The sequence below is a fragment of the Coenobita brevimanus genome, chromosome 28 (genome assembly GCF_032717465.1).
Source record: "Coenobita brevimanus isolate Jiangsu-jjx chromosome 28, ASM3271746v2, whole genome shotgun sequence".
NCBI lineage: Eukaryota > Metazoa > Arthropoda > Malacostraca > Decapoda > Coenobitidae > Coenobita > Coenobita brevimanus.
In genome coordinates, this window is record NC_136981.1 from 8,229,914 (window position 1) to 8,251,074 (window position 21,161).

The following is a 21,161-nucleotide window of genomic DNA, read 5'->3' on the forward strand; positions in this document are numbered from 1 at the left end:
CTCTCTCTCTCTCTCTCTCTCTCTCTCTCTCTCTCTCTCTCTCGACTTTGGGAGGGAAACATACTGCCTTCATTGCTTCTTTCCCTCCAAGCATTATCAATCATCACCTCTTCATTTCTGAGAGAGAGAGAGAGAGAGAGAGAGAGGAATGTGTGTATGTACAAGTGTATAATATAAATAAACCAAAACAAACCACACACACACACACACACACACACACACACACACACACACACACACACACACACACACACACACACACACGAGCCTAAAATACTGATTAAAAACAAAACAAAACGGCTAATGGTCAGAGAAAGAGAAGGTCACCATTTTCAACAAGAGGTGACCTAAATCTGCCCCAAATTGACCCCTTTCACGACAACCACCACTTACCGCTGCATGTAATTCCCACGCCACGAGACAACTAGCATTTTTGAGTGTGTGTGTGTGTGTGTGTGTGTGTGTGTGTGTGTGTGTGTGTGTGTGTGTGTGTGTGTGTGTGTGTGTGTGTGTGCTCTCTTTATATGCACATCAGAATATCATTAGGTATATAAAAGAGTGGACGTGTATGAGAAGGAGAGGGTGTGAGCTGGGGGGAGGGCAGTGAAATGGTTGGGGACAGGGCGATATGGAGGCGCTTTGTTTGCGGCCACCCCTTACGGAATCAAGGCGTCTGGCAATAGATAGATAGACAGATAGATAGATAGACAGGTAGATATAAAAATTGACCAGGGCCTTCATCTACTCACACGTAGATGGAAACATCATTATGGAAAATTATATCTCCCCATTCTGTCTTTCTCTCCCTCATCCCCTCCCTCATCTTTCTCCCTCTCTCCCTCATCCCCTCCCTTATCTTTCTCCCTCTCTCCTTCCCTCCCTAGCCCCTTCTCTGCCTCTCTCTCCTCATCCCTGCCTACCAAACTCCCTAGTCCCCTTCCTGCCTGTTTATATTCGTCTCTGCCTATCTGCCTCTCTGTCTGTCTGCCTCCCTGCACGCTGTCTTCTCTGCCTCCCCACCTGCCTGGCTATCTTTCTCCGTGCCTACCCATGTGCCTCCCTCCTGTCTAATTATGTTCCTGTGTCTGCATATCTGCCTACCTCTCCCCCTCCCTTCCTCCGCGCCTGCCTACCTATCTTCCGCTGTGCCTGCCTATCTACGTCCTGCCTTGCCTAATTATATTTCCCCATGTCTACCTATCTACCTTCCCCTTGCCTGCCTGCCTGTCTATCCTCCTCTGCCTACCCACTTCCTGCCTGCCTGCCTATCCTCCTCTGCTTACCTGCCTGCCTATCTTCCTCTGTCTACCCACTGCCTGCCTGCTATCCTCCCCTGCCTACCCACTGCCTGCCTATCTTCCTCTGCCTACCCCTGCCTGCCCCGCCATCCTCAGTCCAGTGGGGGTTTATCAAGGCCTCGTCAGTTCACCCAGGTTAAAACATCAGTGACTGGGGGGTGAGAACTGCCTACCTACCCCCCCCCCTCTCTCTCTCTGACAATTTTCTTCTCCCTCTTCTCCTCCCCAACTTCCACTTCTCCCTTTTTCCTCTCCATCCCTTCCCCCTCTCAAGTCTCCCTCTCCTCCCTCTTTCTCTCCATTCCCACCTTCCCCCTCTGCTTCCCTTTCTTCCTCCCTCCTCTCCTCTGCTTCCCTTCCTTCCTCCCTCCTCTCCTATTCCTTCATCTCCCCTTCCCTCCCTCACTCTTCCTTACCTCCCTCTTCTTTCCTTTCTACCTCCTCCTCATCCCTCCCCCCCTTTCCTCTCCCTCCCTCTCTCATGTCTCTCCCTTCTCTATCTCTCCCTCCCTTCCTTCCTCCCTTCCATCACTCATCTTCTCCACTTATTCTCTCCTTCCTTCTCCTCCCTCATCCCTTCATCTTCCTCTCAATTTCTCCCTCTCACCATTCCGTCCCTCCATCTTACTCTCCCTTAATTACTTCTCCTCCCTCCCTTATCTCGACTCCTCCGACACATTATTCCTCCAATTCTCTCTCTCTCTCTCTCTCTCTCTTTCCTTCTGGATTTCATTTCCCTCCCTCAATATTCGTCCATTTTTCTCTCCCTCTATCCTTCATTTCCTTCTTACCTCCCTTTCCTATTTCACCTCTCTCTTTCTCTCTCTCTCTCTCATTCTTCCTTCCTTCCTTCTCTCCTCTCATTTACTCCCTCTTTCTCCATTATTCCCTCTTCAACCTGGCCTATCTCTCCTTCATTAAGCCCGTCTCTCTCTCTCTCTCTCTTTCTCTCTCTCCCTATTGGATTAAAGGTGAGGAAAACTGAGTTATGAATGATAGGAAAGATCGAACCTGAAGATTATGAGAGAGAGAGAGAGAGAGAGAGAGAGAGAGAGAGAGAGAGAGAGAGAGAGAGAGAGAGAGAGAGAGTCCAGCAAGAAATACTGAGACACTAAGATGGATACAGATGGAAAGAAATATTTGGAGAGAGAGAGACGGATGGAGAGAGGGAGGGAGGGAGGGAGGGAGAGAAGAGACTGATGGAGGGAGGGAGGGAAGAAGTGAGGGAGACAGATGGAAGGTGGAAGGGAAGGAGAGAGAGAGAGAGAGAGAGAGAGAGAGAGAAGACCAACAATTCTCAGCAGCCGATAAAACACCGCTGCCCCTTTTCAGCCAATGACAGGCCGCCCCGGGACGCCACTCGCCTCCTGATTGGTCCAGGCGCCTTGGGGTCACGCGTTCCGATTGGCTGGGAAGAGTGATGACGTAATAATGACGTAATAGTTCCTCTGGCTCCTGCGTGTTGACTGGCCGAGAGGTGTGATGACGTAATGAGCCTTTAAATCCCCGCGCGCTGATTGGCTAGCCGGGTTAATGACGTCACCTTTTGTTTACATTTTGCGTCGGGGTGAAATATGCGGGGAATAAGTAGGAAATTAAATGATAAAAATGGGTCATTGGAGGGAAAAAAGACAGGAATGGAGGAAAGATGCTGAGAGGAAGATAGAGGGAGGGAGGGATAGAGACAGAAGAGGGAGAGAGGAGGAAGGAGAGAGGGAGGGAGGTAGAGAAAATGAAGAGGATTACAAGTGTACCAAAAATAAAAGAGAGAGAGAGAGAGAGAGAGAGAGAGAGAGCAAGGAAATAATCTCTCTCCCTGGGCTCACAGCGTCTGAAACAAAAGACGATCAGTTGATGAAGAACACTGGGAGGATGTGAGAGGTGAAAATACTTGAGTTACGAGGGAGGGAGGGAGGAAGGGAACTGGGGAGGGAGGGAGAGAAGGAATTGGGGAGTGAGGAGAGAAGGAAGGAGGGAGGGAGGGAAGGAACTGCGGAGTGAAGAAGAAAAGAAGGAATAGGGGAGTGAGGAGAGAAGGAAGGAGGGAGGGAGGGAAGAAACTGGGGAGTGAGGGAGGGAAGGAACTGGGGAGTGAGGGAGGGAAGGAACTGGGGAGTGAAGGAGAGAAGGAACTGGGGAGTGAGGGAGAGAAGGAGGAACTGGGGAGTGTGGGAGAGAAGGAGGAACTGGGGAGTGAGGAAGATAAGGAACTGGGGAGTGAGGGAGAGAAGAAACTGGGGAGTGAAGGAGAGAAGGAGGAACTGGGGAGTGAGGGAGAGAAGAAACTGGGGAGTGAGGGAGAGAAGGAGGAACTGGGGAGTGTGGGAGAGAAGAAACTGGGGAGTGAGGGAGAGAAGAAACTGGGGAGTGAAGGAGAGAAGGAGGAACTGGGGAGTGAGGGAGAGAAGAAGGAACTGGGGAGTGAGGGAGAGAAGGAATTGGGGAGTGAGGAAGGAACTAAGGAATGAGGGAAGAAGGAACTGGGGAATGAGGGAGAGAAGGAGGAACTGGGGAGTCAGGGAGAGGAGGAGGAACTGGGGAGTCAGGGAGAGGAGGAGGAACTGGGGAGTCAGGGAGAGGAGGAGGAACTGGGGAGTCAGGGAGAGGAGAAGGAACTGGGGAGTCAGGGAGAGGAGGAGGAACTGGGGAGTCAGGGAGAGAAGGGAGGAGGGAGGGAGGGATGGAGAGGGTAAGTCTTCCGTCCCTCTGTTTACTTTGACTCTCTCCCTCCCTCCCTCTCTCTCTCTCTCTCTCTCTCTCACCATTAATTCCTCCATCCCTACACCTCCTTCCCTCCCTCCCTCTTCTATCCTCCCTCCCTCCCTCCATAAAAACCATCGTCTTTTAAGTCCAGTTAGTTCATTAAATAATACACAGGTGGACTGGAGGGAGGGAGGGAGGGAGGAGGGGAGAGAGAGAGGGAGGAAGGGAGGGAAGGAGGGAGGAAGGGAGAAGAAGGAAATTAGTGGGTGGAGGGATAGGAGGAAGAATGGAGGGAGGAGGAGGAGGGGGAGAGAAAAAGGGAGTTAGACGGACCTGGCGAGGAATGGAGGAAGAAAATCTGGATGAATAAAAGAAGGGATGTGGAAAAGAGAGAGAGAGAGAGAGAGAGAGAGAGAGAGAGAGAGAGAGAGAGAGAGAGAGGGAGAGAGAGAGATAATGGTAGGTGATATGATGAAGTCTTTAGGGAGGCTCCGGGTTAGCTGAGGAATTATTGATGCTCTCTCTCTCTCTCTCTCTCTCTCTCTCTCTCTCTCTCTCTCTCTCTCTCTCTCTCTCTAACACCTCACTCTCCTTACACAATTCATTTTCTCTCCCTCCCTCCCTCCTATCATCAACACCCCCTCTCTCTTTCTCATCATCATTACACCCGCGCGTGCTGCAGTGCGAAGGAGCGGGGGGGGGGGGACCGACAAGCCTCCCCCTTCTATCTATCATAAATTTAAATGGATAACAATGTATTATTTTACTTATATTTTTATCTATTCATTCAGGTATTATTATTATTATTTTTTTTAGATAATTCGTAGTATATACATTTTCTTTTTTTAGACAATCAAAATTTCACCCCCTGAAAATCCTGGCTACGTCCCCTTTTTCTATACATTTTATTTTTTTGTTAAGCAGGGAAGAAGGAACCCAAGGCCAGAACCCGCTATAACAACACTGAAAACAGGGGGAAAATTTGAGATCACAACAAACCACGTCGACCACACGCAAATTTCTGAAGCATCTGACCTTGCCTTTTGACCCTGACCTTTCACCTATACTGAAAAATAAATTAATAAAAAATAAATCAATAAATAAAATACGCTTGGTCATGGGCTGTCTCATAACCCTTTCACCAATTCTTACAAGAGATAAAAAAGGGCTTCATTAATACCCGGAACTATTCTCACGGCAGGGACTGAACTTTGACCTTGACCTACTATCCTAAAAATAGACAGGGTTCCTCATCGGCTGACCCTCAACCCTCCCACCAAGTTCGGTTAAAATCGGACGAGTCGGTCGGAAGCTTTGAGTGAATGTAAGAGGCTGGGAGTGTTTACTTCGGTTTGAGAGAGAGAGAGAGAGAGAGAGAGAGAGAGAGAGACTTACTCCCTGAGGCGATGGCGTGTTATATGTTGGCCGGGCAGAACACGGGCAAACTGGCCAACTCACTCCCTCGGCTCTGACCCATCTCTCTCTCTCTCTCTCTCTCAGTACAGATAGATAGATAGATAGGTAGGTAGTTAGACAGATAGATAGACAGATAGACAGATACGCTTCTCCTTAATTCCTTTCATATACTCCATCAATCGTGTCTCCCAGTCCCATCCTTCACCCTGTAATCCTTCATAGAAATATAAGAAACAAGATATTTGAACTGTTGGCTCTCTCTCTCTCTCTCTCTTTCTCTCCTGCTTTATTCAGTTCTTTTGCCTCCATTTCCTCACCCTTTCTTTTCCTTCTTTCCCTCCCTCCTACTTCCTCTCTCTCTCTCTCTCTCTCTCTCTCTCTCTCTCTCGTAAATTCAGCCCTCCTTAAACTTGCTCCATATTTTCTCTCTCCCCTTCCCAAAGTGCCTCCATACGCTTCCTCCCTAAATCCTTCTCCTCCCTCCCTCCCTCCTCTCTCCTTCCCTCCCTCCCTCCCTCCCTCTTTCCTCCCCTCCCCCTCTCATTTACTCCCCTCCTCATTTGTCCCTTTCCTCCTGTCCTACTATCTATGTTATTTCCTCTTTTCTCTACTTTCTTATTTCTTTCCTCTCTCTCTCTCTCTTTCTCTCTCTCTCTCTCTCTCTCTCTCTCTCTCTCTCTCTCCCAACACTACAGCTGTACTCAAAACTTTTCTTCGCGTTTCTCATCACCCTCCCCTCCCTCCCCCCCTTCTCTCTCCTCTATCATCATCCCCCCCCTCCCTCTCTCTCCCCTCTTCCTTCCTCTCTCTCTCTTCTTTTCCTTTCTTTCATCCATTCTCTCTTTCGCTTCTTAATCTACATTCTTCCTTTCTTTCAATACATTTTCCTATTTCTTTCCTTCCTCTCTTCCCCCCTCCCTCCCTCTCTTTCTCTCTCTTCCACTCCCTCCCTCCCTCTCTTTCTCTCTCTTCCACTCCCTCCCTCTCTTTCTTTCTCCTCCACTCCTCCTCTTTCTCTCTCTTCCACTGCCTCCCTCTTTCTTTCTCCTCTACTCCCTCCCTCTCTTTCTTCTCCAATCCCTCCCTCTCCTTCTCTCTCATCCACTCCCTCTTTCTCTCTCCTTCTGACCTCTCCTGTTCCTTCCCTTCTGTCTGTCTGTCTGTCTGTCTCTCTCTCTCTCTCTCTCTCTCTCTCTCTCTCTCTCTCTCACACACACACACACACTCTCTTAAAGCAGGAGGGAAAATAATAATAATAAAAATCTACGCACCTCGCTTGCCAAATTTCACTACTACCCCGGTACCTCAAGGTCTGTGTGGCCTGCGTAACTGGGACTATTTTCAACTCTATTGACCTGCCTATCTACCTGTCTCAATCGTGCGTGTGTGTGTGTGTGTGTGTGTGTGTGTGTGTGTGTGTGTGTGTGAGAGAGAGAGAGAGAGAGAGAGAGAAGAATATGCAGAAACACAGAAAATATACATATCAATGAGGAGATATATACAATCATAAGGTAAACTATCATCACTACCACAATTACCACAACCACAATCACCACAACTACCACAATCGAAGCGTAAAATATTTATAGACTGGAACAACAACCTCACTATTACATTCCCGAGAGAGAGAGAGAGAGAGAGAGAGAGAGAGAGAGAGGGGAGGGAGGAGAAAAGAGGAAGTTAAAAGTTAATGTCGAAGTAAAGCAGGGAGGTAAAAGGCAATGAGAGAGAGAGAGAGAGAGAGAGAGAGAGAGAGAGAGAGAGAGAGAGGAAGTTAAAAGTTAGTCAGGGAGGAAAGTAGGAAGGTAAGAGGCAATGAGAGAGAGAGAGAGAGAGAGAGAGAGAGAGAGAGAGAGGTAGTGGTTTCTTGAGTACACACTTAACTGAACGCTGAGTCAAAGGAGGAAAGAGAGGGGGGGAGGGAGGGGGAGGGGGAGAGAAAGAGGATAGAGAGAGAGGGAATTAAGGTGGAGGGAGGGGAGGGAGGAGGAAGAGATGGAGGGAATGGAGAGAGAGAATTAAGGTGGAAGGGAGGGGAGGGAAGGGGAGGGAGGACGGAGGAAGAGATGGAAGGAATGGAGAGAGAGAATTAAGGTGGAAGGAGGGGAGGGGAGGGGAGGGGAGGGGAGGGGAGGGGAGGGGAGGGAAAGGGAGGGGAGAGGGGAGGGAGGGGTGAAGGAGGAAGAGAGGGAGGGAGGAATGGAGGAGGAGAGAAGGTAGGGAGAAACTTGAGGGGGAGGGAGGGGGAGGGGGAGAAAAAGGAAAGGAAGGTAGGAATGGAGGGGTTGGAGAGGGGGAGGAAGAAAAGACGGAGCATGTGTGGATGAAAAAGGGAGGGAGAGGGAGGAAAAGAGGAGAGGTGGGAAGGAAAGGAGGTAAGGAATATTAGAAGGATGGATGATGGAAGGGAGGCCAGGAGGAAGGAAGGAAGGGAAGAAGGGAGGAAGAAAGGAAGAGAGGGGGAGTAAAAGGGGGAGGAAAGGAGGGAGACAGGGAGGGAGAGGGAGAAAAGGAGGGAGACAGGGAGGGAGAGGGAGAAAAGGGAGGAGAAGGGAGGGTGGGGAAATGATTTGAAGGAAGGGAGGAAGGGAAGAGGGGTAAGTGGGAGAGTGGAAGGAGGAATGGAAAGGAGGAGAAGGGAGGGATGGAGGGACAGGGAGGTAATGTAGGAGGGGAGAGGGAGGGAGGGAGGAAAGGAGGGAGGTATGGAGGGGGAAAGGAGGTAGGCATAGAGAGAAGGAGGCAATTCCAGGAAATAGGAGGAGGAAGGAGTGAGATGGGGGGAGGGAGGGGGAGAAGGAAAGACGGGGAGAGGGAGGAAGGGAGAGGGGAGAGAGAGAAGAGCGGAGGGAGGGGGAGGGGAAAGGAAAGTAGAGAAAATTTAAGAAGGGAGGAAAGAAGAAAAAGGAAAGAAAGTAAGAAGGCTGGAAGAAAGTGGATGAAGGAGAGGAAAAGGAGAAGGATGGAGGAAAAAGAGGGGAGGGAGGGAGAGAGAGAGAGAGAGAGAGAGAGAGAGGAATAAAGGAGAGAACTGACAGACAGACAGACAGACAGAAAGGCAGATGGATATTGAGACAGACAGACAGGAAGATGGAAAGAGAAAAAGAGAGAGAGAAATATAACTACAGAGAGAGGAGAGAGGAGTGGGAGGAGGAAGGAGAAAGAACTAAGAGAGGGAGGGAGGGGGGGAGGGGGAGGAGGGGGAGGAGAGAGAGGAGAAGGGAGGGGTGGGGAGGGGGGAGGGAGAAAGACAAATATAAAACTGTTTGCCAGAGAGGAAATGGAGGGAGGGAGTTAAAAGGAAGGGAGGGGAGGGAGCGGAAAAGTGCTAAAGAGGGAGGAAGGGAGAGAGAGAGAGAGACAGAGAGAGAGAGAATTAAAAATGAAGGAGGTTGATTCACTAGTACTTAATAATTGATGACGAGCAGAGGAGGAGGAGGAGGAAGAGGAGGAGGAGGAGGATATATATTCAAGGATGACGATGACGGGAGGATAAGGTGTAGGAAATATGAGAGAGAGAGAGAGAGAGAGAGAGACTAACCCTACCTCCCATTAGCAACGTGACCACAAAATATTAAACCCCAAGAAAACCACTGCACACACACACACACACACGCACACACACACACACACACACACACACACACACACACACACACACACACACACATATACATCCCCTCTCTCTCTCTCTCTCTGACTTTTTCCTTCCATCGTTCTTTGACTTCTCTCTCTCTCTCTCTCTCCGTTTTTCCCTTCCTCTTTCTTTTCTTTTCTTATCCGCTTATTTTCTTTTTCCTGTGTCGCTCTTGCTCTAGTCTCTCTCTCTCTCTCCTCCCATTATCACTAGGTTCTTTACACTCCCTTTCTCTCTCCTCCCTTCCCCCTCCCCTCCTTTCTCCTCTCCCCCTTCCCTCCCTCCCTTCCCATCCCTCTTCCTCCCCTTCCCTATCCCTCCTCATTCCTCCCTTCCCCTATGCTCTCCTCTCTCTCCCCCTTCTCCCCTCCCCATCTCCTCTCTCTCCATTCTCCTCCCATCTCCTCTCCCTCCAACTTCTCCCTTCCCCTCCCCACCTCCTCTCTCTCCCTTTTCCTCCCCTTCCCCTCCTTTCTCCTTTCCCTATTTTTCCCCTCCCTTCCCATTCCTCTCCTCTCCTCATTCCTTCATCCCTCTCTCCTCTCCCTATCTTTCCCCTCCCTTCCCCTCCCCTCCCCATTCCTTTCTCCCTCTCTCCTCTCCCTATCTTTCCCCTCCCTTCCCCTCCCCTCCCCATTCCTTTCTCCCTCTCTCCTCTCCCAATCTTTCCCTTCCCTCCCCATCCCTCCCTTCCCCTCCCCTCCTCATTCCTCCCTCCCTCCCTCCCCTCCCCTACTGTCGGATTCAAGAACGCTGGAAGGAAAAAATAAAAAAAATATACGGCTTTCCTATTGGCCATTAAAAGCGGATTGTGTGTGTGTGTGTGTGTGTGTGTGTGTGTGTGTGTGTGTGTGTGTGTGTGTGTGTGTGTGTGTGTGTGTGTGTGTGTGTGTGTGTGTGTGTGTGTGTGTGCGTGCGTGTGTGTGTGTGTAGAGAAAGAGGACATCATTTGTGTGTGTGTGTAGGATGTAAGTGTGCGCGTATATATGTGTACATGTGTGTATGAAGATGGCATTTGGTGTGTGTGTGTGTGTGTGTGTAGAGAAAGAGGACATCATTTGTGTGTGTGTGTGTGTCTAGGATGTAAGTGTGCGCGTATGTATGTGTACGTGTGTGTATGAAGATGGCATTTGGTGTGTGTGTGTGTGTGTGTGTGTGTGTGTGTGTGTGTGTGTGTGTGTGTGTGTGTGTGCAGACTATCATTAAATATACAAGACAGGATTCTGACCTGACCACACACACACACACACACACACACACACACACACACCAAAGTTTCCTTCTACTTACAGCGTTTGACATGGACTTAGAGAGAGAGAGAGAGAGAGAGAGAGAGATTGTGAAGATTAAAGGCTAAAGGAGGGAAGGAAGGAAAGGGGGGGAGGTGAGGGAGGAAAGGGGGGGGAGGTGAGGGATTCCGAAGCTAAGTGAGAGAGAGAAAGAGAGAGAGAGGGAGAGAGGAAATTAAGAGGGAAGTAAGGATGGGATAATTGCACATTTTCCTCCCAACCTACTTCTCTCTCTCTCTCTCTCTCTCTCTCTCTCTCTCTCTCTCTCCCCCTCTCTCTCTCTCTCTCTCTCTCTCCCTGTATTCAATTACTGCTACCTCATCGCCTACGCAAATCACCCTCACCCTACCCCCCCTTGTCTCTACCTCCCTCCTCTCTCTCTCTCTCTCCATCCACTCCTCATTCATTCTTTCACTTCAATCTTCATTTCTCCCTCCCACCCCACCCTTCCCTCCCTCCTCCCTCCTTCCCCATCACCTAATTCTCCCTCTACGTCTCATCTCCCCTTCCCTCCTCACCCTTCCTTCCCTCCTCCCTCCCTCCCTCCTTTCCCATCGCCAAATTCTCCCTCTACATCTTACCTTTCCTTCTCTCCCTCCCTTCCACTTTCCTTTCCCTCTCTCCCTCCTTCCCCAACTCCCAATTTTCCCTCTACGTCTCATCCTTCCTTCCCTTCCTCCCTTCCACTTTCCTCTCCCCCCCTCCCTACCTCCCAATATTCCCTCTACCTTTTATCTCATCCCTCCCTCCCTCCTTCCCTTCCTTCTTTCCTCCCTCCCTCCTTTCCTTCCTTCCTTCCTTCCTCCCTCCCTCCCTCCCTTCCTTTCTCTCTCCCTCCCTTCCTTCCTTTCTCCCTCCCTCCCTCCCTTCTTTTCTCCCTCCCTTCCTTCCTTTCTCCCTCCCTCCCTCCCCCATAATGGCCACGTTTGAGATTAGTGAAAAAAAAAGTTACCAAGACACACTTTCAAGATTTCCAATTATCAGGGAGGGAGGGAGGGAGGGAGGGAGGGAGGGAGGGAGGGAGGGAGGGAGGAAGGAAGGAAGGGAGGGAGGGAGGGAGGGAGGGAGGGAGGGAGGGAGGGAGGAAGGAAGGGAGGGAGGGAAAAGAGGGACACAGGAGAGGGAGGAGGGAGGGAAACAGAGAGGGACAGAGGAAAGAAGCAGGGAGGGAGGGAGGGAGGTACGGAAAGGGAGGAGGGGAGAAGTAGGCGGGAGGGAGGGAAAGAAGGAAGAGGAGAGAGGGGGGAAGGGCGAGGAGAAAGGGAGGGAAAGAAGGAAAGAGACAGCGAAGGAGGCTGAGATGGAGGGAGGGAGGGAGGGGGAGAGAGAGAGAGAGAGAGAGAGAGAGAGAGAGAGAGAGAGGTCAGAAAAGAGTGAGGCTAGATAAGACAGGGGAGTTTAGGAGGAATGGAGATGAAAACAGCAAGGAGGTAGGGAGAAGATAGATGGATAGATAGATAGATAAATAGATACAGATAAGGAGATAGAAAGCGATATATGAGGACGTGATGAGAGAGAGAGAGAGAGAGAGAGAGAGAGAGAGAGAGAGAGAGAGAGGGGCCAGGATGGAGAGAGATAAAAGTTAGAGAGGCAGGGAGAGATTTAGGGAGAATGGAGATGAATCTGGGATGTAGGGAGGGAGGGAGGAAGGGTGAGAAAGACAGAGAGGGAGGGAAGGATGGTGGGAGGAATGGAAGCATGTACAGAGGGAGAAAAGAGAAGCAGGGAGGAAAGGGCGAAGGGAGGTGGTGGAGGGAGAAAGGGAGGCAGGGAGAGAAGGGAGGGAGGTGAAGGATGAGTACTCAAGATAACAGAAGAAATTCAACACCATCAACATAACCACTAATCCCAGGGAGAAGGATAGCCAGGGAGGGGGGGAGGAAGGGAGGTACAAGAAGGGAAGGAGGGAGGAAAATGAGGGAGATAGGGAGGGAAGAGAGAGGGGGGAGGCAGGTAGGGAGGAAGGATGGGAAGGGTAAGGAGGGTGAATAAGACGAGAAGAGAGGAAAGAAGAAAGGAAAAAGGGAAGGGAGGAAGGAAGGGAAGGAAAGAAAGCAAGGAAAGAGGGAAGGCAGGAAGGATGGGAAGGAAAGGAAGGAAAGAGGGATGGCAGGAAGGAAGGGAAGGGAAGGGAAGGGAAGGGAAGGGAAGGGAAGGAAAGGAAGGAAGGAAGGGAAGGCAAGAAAGAAAGGAAGGAATGGAGGGAAAGAGGGAAGGCAGGAAGGAATGGAAGGAAAGAGGGATGGCAGGAAGGAAGGGAAGGGAAGGAAAGGAAGGAAGGGGGTGGGGAGACAGAGAAGAAGGGATATACAAAGGGAAGGGAGGGAGCTGAGAAAATGACAAAAAGGAAGGAAGGAGGGAAGGAAATGAAAGAGGGAGGAAAGGAGAATGGGGCGAGTGGAAAGAAAGTAAGGAGAAAAGAAAGAAAGGATGGAGGAAAGGAAAGAAGATATAGTAATGTAAAGATGAACTGAGAGAGAGAGAGAGAGAGAGAGAGAGAGAATGACAAAAGGGAAGGAGGGAGAGAAGGAAAAAGAGGAAGGAGGGAAGGAAAAGAAGGAAGGAGGCAGTAGAGAGAGAGAGAGAGAGAGAGAGAGAGAGAGAGAGAGCTGCTCCGTGTATCATGCCTTCAGACTTCAGGCAGAGCGGATCAACTTTTCCCTTCCCTCAATACCCCAATTTGTCAACTTTCACTCCTTCCTACTTTTTCCTGCCGATCTGGTCATTTTTTAGAGGCAACGAGTGAAGGACTGAGTCTGCTGGGTATTTCTCTAATCTCTCTCTCTATCTATCTCTCTCTCACACACACATTCTATGTCTAGTTATCTCTATCTATCCATCTATCTACCCCACTGTCTGTCTGTCTCTCTCTCTTCTCTCTCATTCTATATCTAGTAATCTCAATCCATCTATCTATCCCTCTATCTCTAACTTTAATCTCTCTCCCTCTCTCTCTCTCTCTCTCTCTCTATCTATCTATCTATCTATCTATCTCTCTCTCTCATTCTATATCTACGTATTTCTATCTGTCTATCTCTATCTTTAATCTCCCTCTATCTGTACCTCTCTCTGCCGTCCATTCCCCTTCATAACGCTTCCACAGACAACAACATATTATTGAAGAGAGAGAGAGAGAGAGAGAAACGTAGATCACAACAACAATCTGCTGTTAATTAAAAACTTGGGTGGTAGCGATGGTGGTAGTTGTGGTAGCGATGGTGGTAGTTGTGGTAGCGATGGTGGTAATGTTGGTAGCGATGGTGGTAGTTGTGGCAGCGACGGTGGTAGTTGTGGTAGCGATGGTGGTAGTGTTGGTAGCGATGGTGGTAATGTTGGTAGCGATGGTGGTAATGTTGGTAGCGATGGTGGTAGTAGTGGTAATGTTAGTAGCGATGGTGGTGGTAGTAGTAGTAATGTTGGTAGTAGTGGTAATGTTGGTAGCGATGGTGGTAGTAGTGGTAATGTTAGTAGCGATGGTGGTAGTAGTAGTAATGGTGGTAGTAGTGGTAATGTTGGTAGCGATGGTGGTAGTAGTGGTAATGTTGGTAGCGATGGTGGTAGTAGTGGTAATGTTGGTAGCAATGGTGGTAGTAGTGGTAATGTTGGTAGCGATGGTGGTAGTAGTGGTAATGTTGGTAGCCATGGTGGTAGTAGTGGTAATTTGCTAGCGATGGTGGTTGTAGTGGCAATGTTGGTAGCGATGGTGGTAGTAGTGGTAATGTTGGTAGCGATGGTGGTAGTAGTGGTAATGTTGGTAGTGATGGTGGTAATGTTAGTACCAATGGCAGTAGTAGTGGTAATGTTGGTAGCGATGGTGGTAGTAGTGGTAATGTTGGTAGCCATGGTGGTAGTAGTAGTAATGGTGGTATTGGTAGCCATGGTGGTAGTAGTGGTAATTTGCTAGCGATGGTGGTTGTAGTGGCAATGTTGGTAGCGATGGTGGTAGTAGTGGTAATGTTGGTAGCGATGGTGGTAGTAGTGGTAATGTTGGTAGTGATGGTGGTAATGTTAGTACCAATGGCAGTAGTAGTGGTAATGTTGGTAGCGATGGTGGTAGTAGTGGTAATGTTGGTAGCCATGGTGGTAGTAGTGGTAATGTTGGTAGCGATGGTGGTAGTAGTGGCAATGTTGGTAGCGATGGTGGTAGTAGTGGTAATGTTGGTAGCGATGGTGGTAGTAGTGGTAATGTTGGTAGTGATGGTGGTAATGTTAGTAGCAATGGCAGTAGTAGTGGTAATGTTGGTAGCGATGGTGGTAGTAGTGGTAATGTTGGTAGCGATGGTGGTAGTAGTGGTAATGTTGGTAGCGATGGTGGTAATGTTGGTAGCGATGGTGGTAGTAGTGGCAATGTTGGTAGCGATGGTGGTAGTAGTGGTAATGTTGGTAGCGATGGTGGTAGTAGTGGTAATGTTGGTAGCGATGGTGGTAGTAGTGGTAATGTTGGTAGCGATGGTGGTAGTAGTGGTAATGTTGGTAGCGATGGTGGCAGTAGTGGTAATGTTGGTAGCGATGGTGGTAGTAGTGGTAGTGAGGGATCATTAAAACTTTGTGGTGGAGAGCTTACCTTCCCTCCCTCCCTTTCTTCTCTCCACTCTCACTCCATTATCTCTCTCTCTCTCTCTCTCTCCAACCCACGCTTCCTTCCTCCCTCCCCCTCGCTCCTATATATTTCCTTCTCATTTCCTCTTCTAGCCAAGGAAATGCTCTCTCTCTCTCTCTCTCTCTCTCTCTCTCCCCTCCCTCCTTCAATAACGTCATCTTTTCCCATCAAATTCTCTCCATCTCTCCAATAACTCCTTTCCTCCAACTCAAATTCCTCTCTCTCTCTCTCTCTCTCTCTCTCTCTCTCTCTCTCTCTCTCTCTCTCCTGTCGCGTGAGTGGATTTAAGATACCTTTATTGTTTATCAAATTCTACTTAGCGAGAGAGAGAGAGAGAGAGAGAGAGAGAGAGTGAGCTGGATGCGGGGAAAGTTGTGAGTGGGAGGGAGGAAAAAGAGGAGAGAGAGAAAAAAGAGGAAGAAAGGGAGGGGTAGAGAGGCATTGGAATGGATTTAAAAAGAGAGAGAGAGAAAAGAGATTAAAGGAAGGATGGGAGGGAGGGAGAGAGAGAGAGAGAGAGAGAGAGAGAGAGAGAGAGAATATGGAACAGAGGAAGGAAAAAATGAGGGAATAAACGGGAAGGATGAGACATGAAAAGTTAATAAGAGACAAAGAAGGAAAGGGAGAAGGAAGGAAGGAAGGAAGGACAGAAAGATATGAAATGAAGGAAGGAAGGAAGGATAAGATGAGGGAATAAAGGAATCAGAAGGAAGGAAGGAAGGACAGAAAGATATGAAATGAAGGAAGGAATGACAGCATGAAGGAAAGAAGGATGGAAGGATAGAATGGAGGAACTGAAGGAAGGATAGAAGGAATGATAAAATGTAGGATGGAAAGGAATGAGGGAGTGACGGAAGAGAATGAAGGAAGTACAAAGAGAATGAGGGCGTGAAGGAAAGAAGTGAAGGAAGGAAAAAGGAGAATGAAGGAGTGAAGGAAAGAAGTGAAGGAAAAAGAAGAACGAAGGAGTGAAAGAAAGAAGTGAAGGAAAAAGGAGAATGAAGCAGTGAAGGAAACAAATGAAGGAGGAATAGAGAATGAAGGAGTGAAGGAAACAAATGAAGGAGGAATAGAGAATGAAGGAGTGAAGGAAAGAAATGAAGGAGGAATAAAGAGAATGAGGGAGTGAGAGAAAACTGAAGAAAAAAGGAGAATGAAGGAGTGAAAGGAGTGAAGGAAAGAAGTGAAGGAAGAAAAAAGGAGAATGAAGGAGTGAAGGAGGACAGTGTACCTGCCCACCAAACTTAATATTGCCTCTCTTGCAAGTTCCCTCTCTCCCTCCCTCCCTCTACTTCTCACACTTCCTTCACTCTCTCTCTCTCTCACACACACACACACACACACACACACACACACACAGACACACACACACACACACATACACACACACACACACACATACACATACACACACACACACAGGCTTCCATCTGTTATAGACAGGCCAAGTGATGTCCCTCCCTTCTCTCCCTCCCTCCCTCCCTCCTTCTCTCCCCCCTTCCTCCCTCCCTCCCTCCCTCCTCATCAGTCCTTCCTTCCTCCTTTCCCATCCTTCTCTCCAAGTACTTCTCTCTCTCTCTCTCTCTCTCCCTCTCTCTCTCTCTTTTCCATCCTTTCCTTCTCCGTCTCATTCGCCCAATACATTTCTCTCCTTCATTCCCTCCCTTCTTCACTTTCCTTCACTCTCTCTCCTCCCTCGTTCACTTTCCCTCACTCCCTAATTCTTTCCTCCCTCTCTCCCTCCCTCCCTCCTTTTTCTCCTTCCATTCCCCCTCCCTCCTTCCTTCGTTCTCTACCTCCCTCCCTCGTTCCCTGCTTCCCTCCCACCCTCCCTCCCTATTTCCTCTCAATATTTCCTGAGGCAGCGATTGAATGAGAAAAAATGGAAAAGGGAAAGAAGGGAGGAATGGAGGGAGTGAGGGAGGGAGGGAGGGAGGGAGGGAGGGAGGAAAGGAGGGAAGGAGGGAGGGAAAGAAAAGGGATATAAGGACAAAAATAATTAAATGAGAGAGAGAGAGAGAGAGAGAGAGAGAGAGAGGGAGGGAGGGAGGGAGAGAGAGAGAGAGAGAGAGAGAGAGAGAGAGAGAGAGGGAGGGAGGGAGGGAGGGAGGGAGGGAGGGAGAGAGAGAGAGAGAGAGAGAGGAAGTTGAGTGGCTGTAAATATGTTGATGCAGGAGGAATCTGAAGGAGGGAGAGACAGAAGTAGGGAGGGTGGAGGAGGAGGGAGAGAGAGAGGGGGGGGAGGAAGGGAAGGAGAGAGAGCGAGAGGGAGAGGTGGAGGAGGAAGCACTCGAGGTGGGAGTAAAGTGGAGAGGAAAGGGGATGGTGGAGGAAGAGAGAGAGAGAGAGAGAGAGGGGGGGGGATGAAAAATGAGGGAGGAGAGGAGGGAGCGATGGAGATGCGGGGAGAGGGAGTGAGCAAGAGGGAGAAAGGGAGGGAGGGAGGAGAGGGAGTCCGAGAGGAGGTCAGATAAGTGGAGGGAAGGAGGGAGGGAGGAAATGAAGGAGGATGAGAGGGAGCAACAGAAACAAGGAAGGAGGGAAGAGAAGAGGGAGAGAAGGTGAAGAGGAAGAAGGAGGAGAGGGATGAGCTGAGACAGAAACATGACTGGACAGGTAGGGAAGAAGGAAGAAGAGGAGAGAGCATTGAGGAAGAAGAGAGGAGGAAGGAAGAGTAAAGAGGAAGGAGAGAGACGAGAAAGATGGGAGGAAGAAAGGAAAGGGGGGGAAGGGGAGAAGAGGACGGAAGAAAGAGGAGAAATGAGGAAGAGAGAAAAAAAACAGGAAGGAAGGATGGGGCAGTAAAAGGAGTGAGACAGCGAAGGAATGAATGACAGCAGTGACAAAGGGGTGAGCAGTGAAGGAAAAAAATGACAGCAGTGACAAAGGGGTGAGCAGTGAAGGAAAAAAATGACAGCAGTGACAAAGGGGTGGGGCAGTGAAGGAAAAAAATGACAGCAGTGACAAAGGGGTGAGCAGTGAAGGAATGACAGCAGTGACAAAGGGGTGGGGCAGTGAAGGAAAAAAATGACAGCAGTGAAAGAAGGGGTGGGGCAGTGAAGGAATGACAGCAGTGACAGAAGGGGTGGGGCAGTGAAGGAATGACAGCAGTGACAGAAGGGGTGGGGCAGTGAAGGAATGACAGCAGTGACAGAAGGGGTGGGGCAGTGAAGGAATGACAGCAGTGACAGAAGGGGTGGGGCAGTGAAGGAATGACAGCAGTGACAGAAGGGGTGGGGCAGTGAAGGAATGACAGCAGTGACAGAAGGGGTGGGGCAGTGAAGGAATGACAGCAGTGACAGAAGGGGTGGGGCAGTGAAGGAATGACAGCAGTGACAGAAGGGGTGGGGCAGTGAAGGAATGACAGCAGTGACAGAAGGGGTGGGGCAGTGAAGGAATGACAGCAGTGACAGAAGGGGTGGGGCAGTGAAGGAATGACAGCAGTGACAGAAGGGGTGGGGCAGTGAAGGAATGACAGCAGTGACAGAAGGGGTGGGGCAGTGAAGGAATGACAGCAGTGACAGAAGGGGTGGGGCAGTGAAGGAATGACAGCAGTGACAGAAGGGGTGGGGCAGTGAAGGAATGACAGCAGTGACAGAAGGGGTGGGGCAGTGAAGGAATGACAGCAGTGACAGAAGGGGTGGGGCAGTGAAGGAATGACAGCAGTGACAGAAGGGGTGGGGCAGTGAAGGAATGACAGCAGTGACAGAAGGGGTGGGGCAGTGAAGGAATGACAGCAGTGACAGAAGGGGTGGGGCAGTGAAGGAATGACAGCAGTGACAGAAGGGGTGGGGCAGTGAAGGAATGACAGCAGTGAGAGAAGGGGTGAGGCAGTGAAGGAATGACAGCAGTGACAGAAGGGGTGGGGCAGTGAAGGAATGACAGCAGTGACAGAAGGGGTGGGGCAGTGAAGGAATGACAGCAGTGACAGAAGGGGTGAGGCAGTGAAGGAATGACAGCAGTGACAGAAGGGGTGAGGCAGTGAAGGAATGACAGCAGTGACAGAAGGGGTGGGGCAGTGAAGGAATGACAGCAGTGACAGAAGGGGTGAGGCAGTGAAGGAATGACAGCAGTGACAGAAGGGGTGAGGCAGTGAAGGAATGACAGCAGTGACAGAAGGGGTGAGGCAGTGAAGGAATGACAGCAGTGACAGAAGGGGTGGGGCAGTGAAGGAATGACAGCAGTGACAGAAGGGGTGAGGCAGTGAAGGAATGACAGCAGTGACAGAAGGGGTGAGGCAGTGAAGGAATGACAGCAGTGACAGAAGGGGTGAGGCAGTGAAGGAATGACAGCAGTGACAGAAGGGGTGGGGCAGTGAAGGAATGACAGCAGTGACAGAAGGGGTGGGGCAGTGAAGGAATGACAGCAGTGACAGAAGGGGTGGGGCAGTGAAGGAATGACAGCAGTGACAGAAGGGGTGAGGCAGTGAAGGAATGACAGCAGTGACAGAAGGGGTGGGGCAGTGAAGGAATGACAGCAGTGACAGAAGGGGTGGGGCAGTGAAGGAATGACAGCAGTGACAGAAGGGGTGGGGCAGTGAAGGAATGACAGCAGTGACAGAAGGGGTGAGGCAGTGAAGGAATGACAGCAGTGACAGAAGGGGTGGGGCAGTGAAGGAATGACAGCAGTGACAGAAGGGGTGAGGCAGTGAAGGAATGACAGCAGTGACAGAAGGGGTGGGGCAGTGAAGGAATGACAGCAGTGACAGAAGGGGTGGGGCAGTGAAGGAATGACAGCAGTGACAGAAAGGGTGAGGCAGTGAAGGAATGACAGCAGTGACAGAAGGGGTGAGGCAGTGAAGGAATGACAGCAGTGACAGAAGGGGTGAGGCAGTGAAGGAATGACAGCAGTGACAGAAGGGGTGAGGCAGTGAAGGAATGACAGCAGTGACAGAAGGGGTGGGGCAGTGAAGGAATGACAGCAGTGACAGAAGGGGTGAGGCAGTGAAGGAATGACAGCAGTGACAGAAGGGGTGAGGCAGTGAAGGAATGACAGCAGTGACAGAAGGGGTGAGGCAGTGAAGGAATGACAGCAGTGACAGAAGGGGTGGGGAAGTGAAGGAATGACAGCAGTGACAGAAGGGGTGAGGCAGTGAAGGAATGACAGCAGTGACAGAAGGGGTGGGGCAGTGAAGGAATGACAGCAGTGACAGAAGGGGTGAGGCAGTGAAGGAATGACAGCAGTGACAGAAGGGGTGAGGCAGTGAAGGAATGACAGCAGTGACAGAAGGGGTGGGGCAGTGAAGGAATGACAGCAGTGACAGAAGGGGTGGGGCAGTGAAGGAATGACAGCAGTGACAGAAGGGGTGAGGCAGTGAAGGAATGACAGCAGTGACAGAAGGGGTGGGGTAGTGGATACATGAAGGACAACGGGCAGTGTATCAGCATTGTTCAGGTATCCAGTGAATGGACTACACTTTATTACCTTCTTCCCTTCACACCTGCCATGCGGTGATTTATGCAGCATGGTTATTATACCAACCTCCCTGATCCCCATCCAACGTCCCTATCCCCCGAAACGAGGATGATGGACTCCCTAACACCTCTTCCTTACTGATTTATTCAATGAAATTTGGTGGAAGAGTGGGCCATGGGTCAGGGAACAACTGATAACATTTTTGGGGCGGATCCTCCACGGATTCGGATCCGGATCGTTTTTAATGACAACGGCATTGGTGGAGGTATGCGCTCCCTGTGTGTCGTAGTTTTGTAGGTTACTTACGCAGAGTATGACGGTATTATGAGGAGTAACACAGAAGGGAACGGCAAGGCGTACTAAACAAAACAAATCGCTTAGGAAGAGGTGTTAGGGGCAACCGACGAGAAGAAGCATTTCCCGACATATTTTCCTCACATCTATTGAAGGCTGATGAATGAGCTGGGTACATACAGCAATAGGTACACAAACACATGTCCTACTCACCCAGCCACAGTAGAAGCAGATACCACACGCCCGCCGCCCCCATCTTGCTGTGGTGGTCTCGATTGTGGTAGTTGTGGTAGCGGTAGTTGAGGTGGAAGTAGATGGTGTGTGGTTGCAAAGGTGGTAGTTGTGGTAGAACTGGGTGTGACGGTGGTAGTTGTGTTAGGTGGTGGTAGCTGTTGTATTCAAGTCATTCCAGATGTTGGTGATGGTAGCTGTCAGAATAGTGGTAGGTCCTGTGGCGGAAAATGTTGGTAGTTGTGGTTGCTGTAAGGTAGTAGTAGGTGTAGTGGTGT

At 50.0% G+C, this 21,161-nt stretch overlaps 1 protein-coding gene across 1 annotated transcript in view; it reads right to left on the reverse strand.

The window, feature by feature from the left end:
- The window catches only part of LOC145394667 (cell adhesion molecule Dscam1-like), a 162,718-nt gene extending 141,810 nt beyond the window's left edge, over nt 1-20,908 (reverse strand). The window contains exon 1 of the mRNA XM_080268441.1: nt 20,866-20,908. Coding sequence (XP_080124567.1) covers nt 20,866-20,908 — 43 coding nt within the window. The remainder of the gene's footprint in view (nt 1-20,865) is intronic.
- Nucleotides 20,909-21,161: the final 253 nt, after the last annotated feature.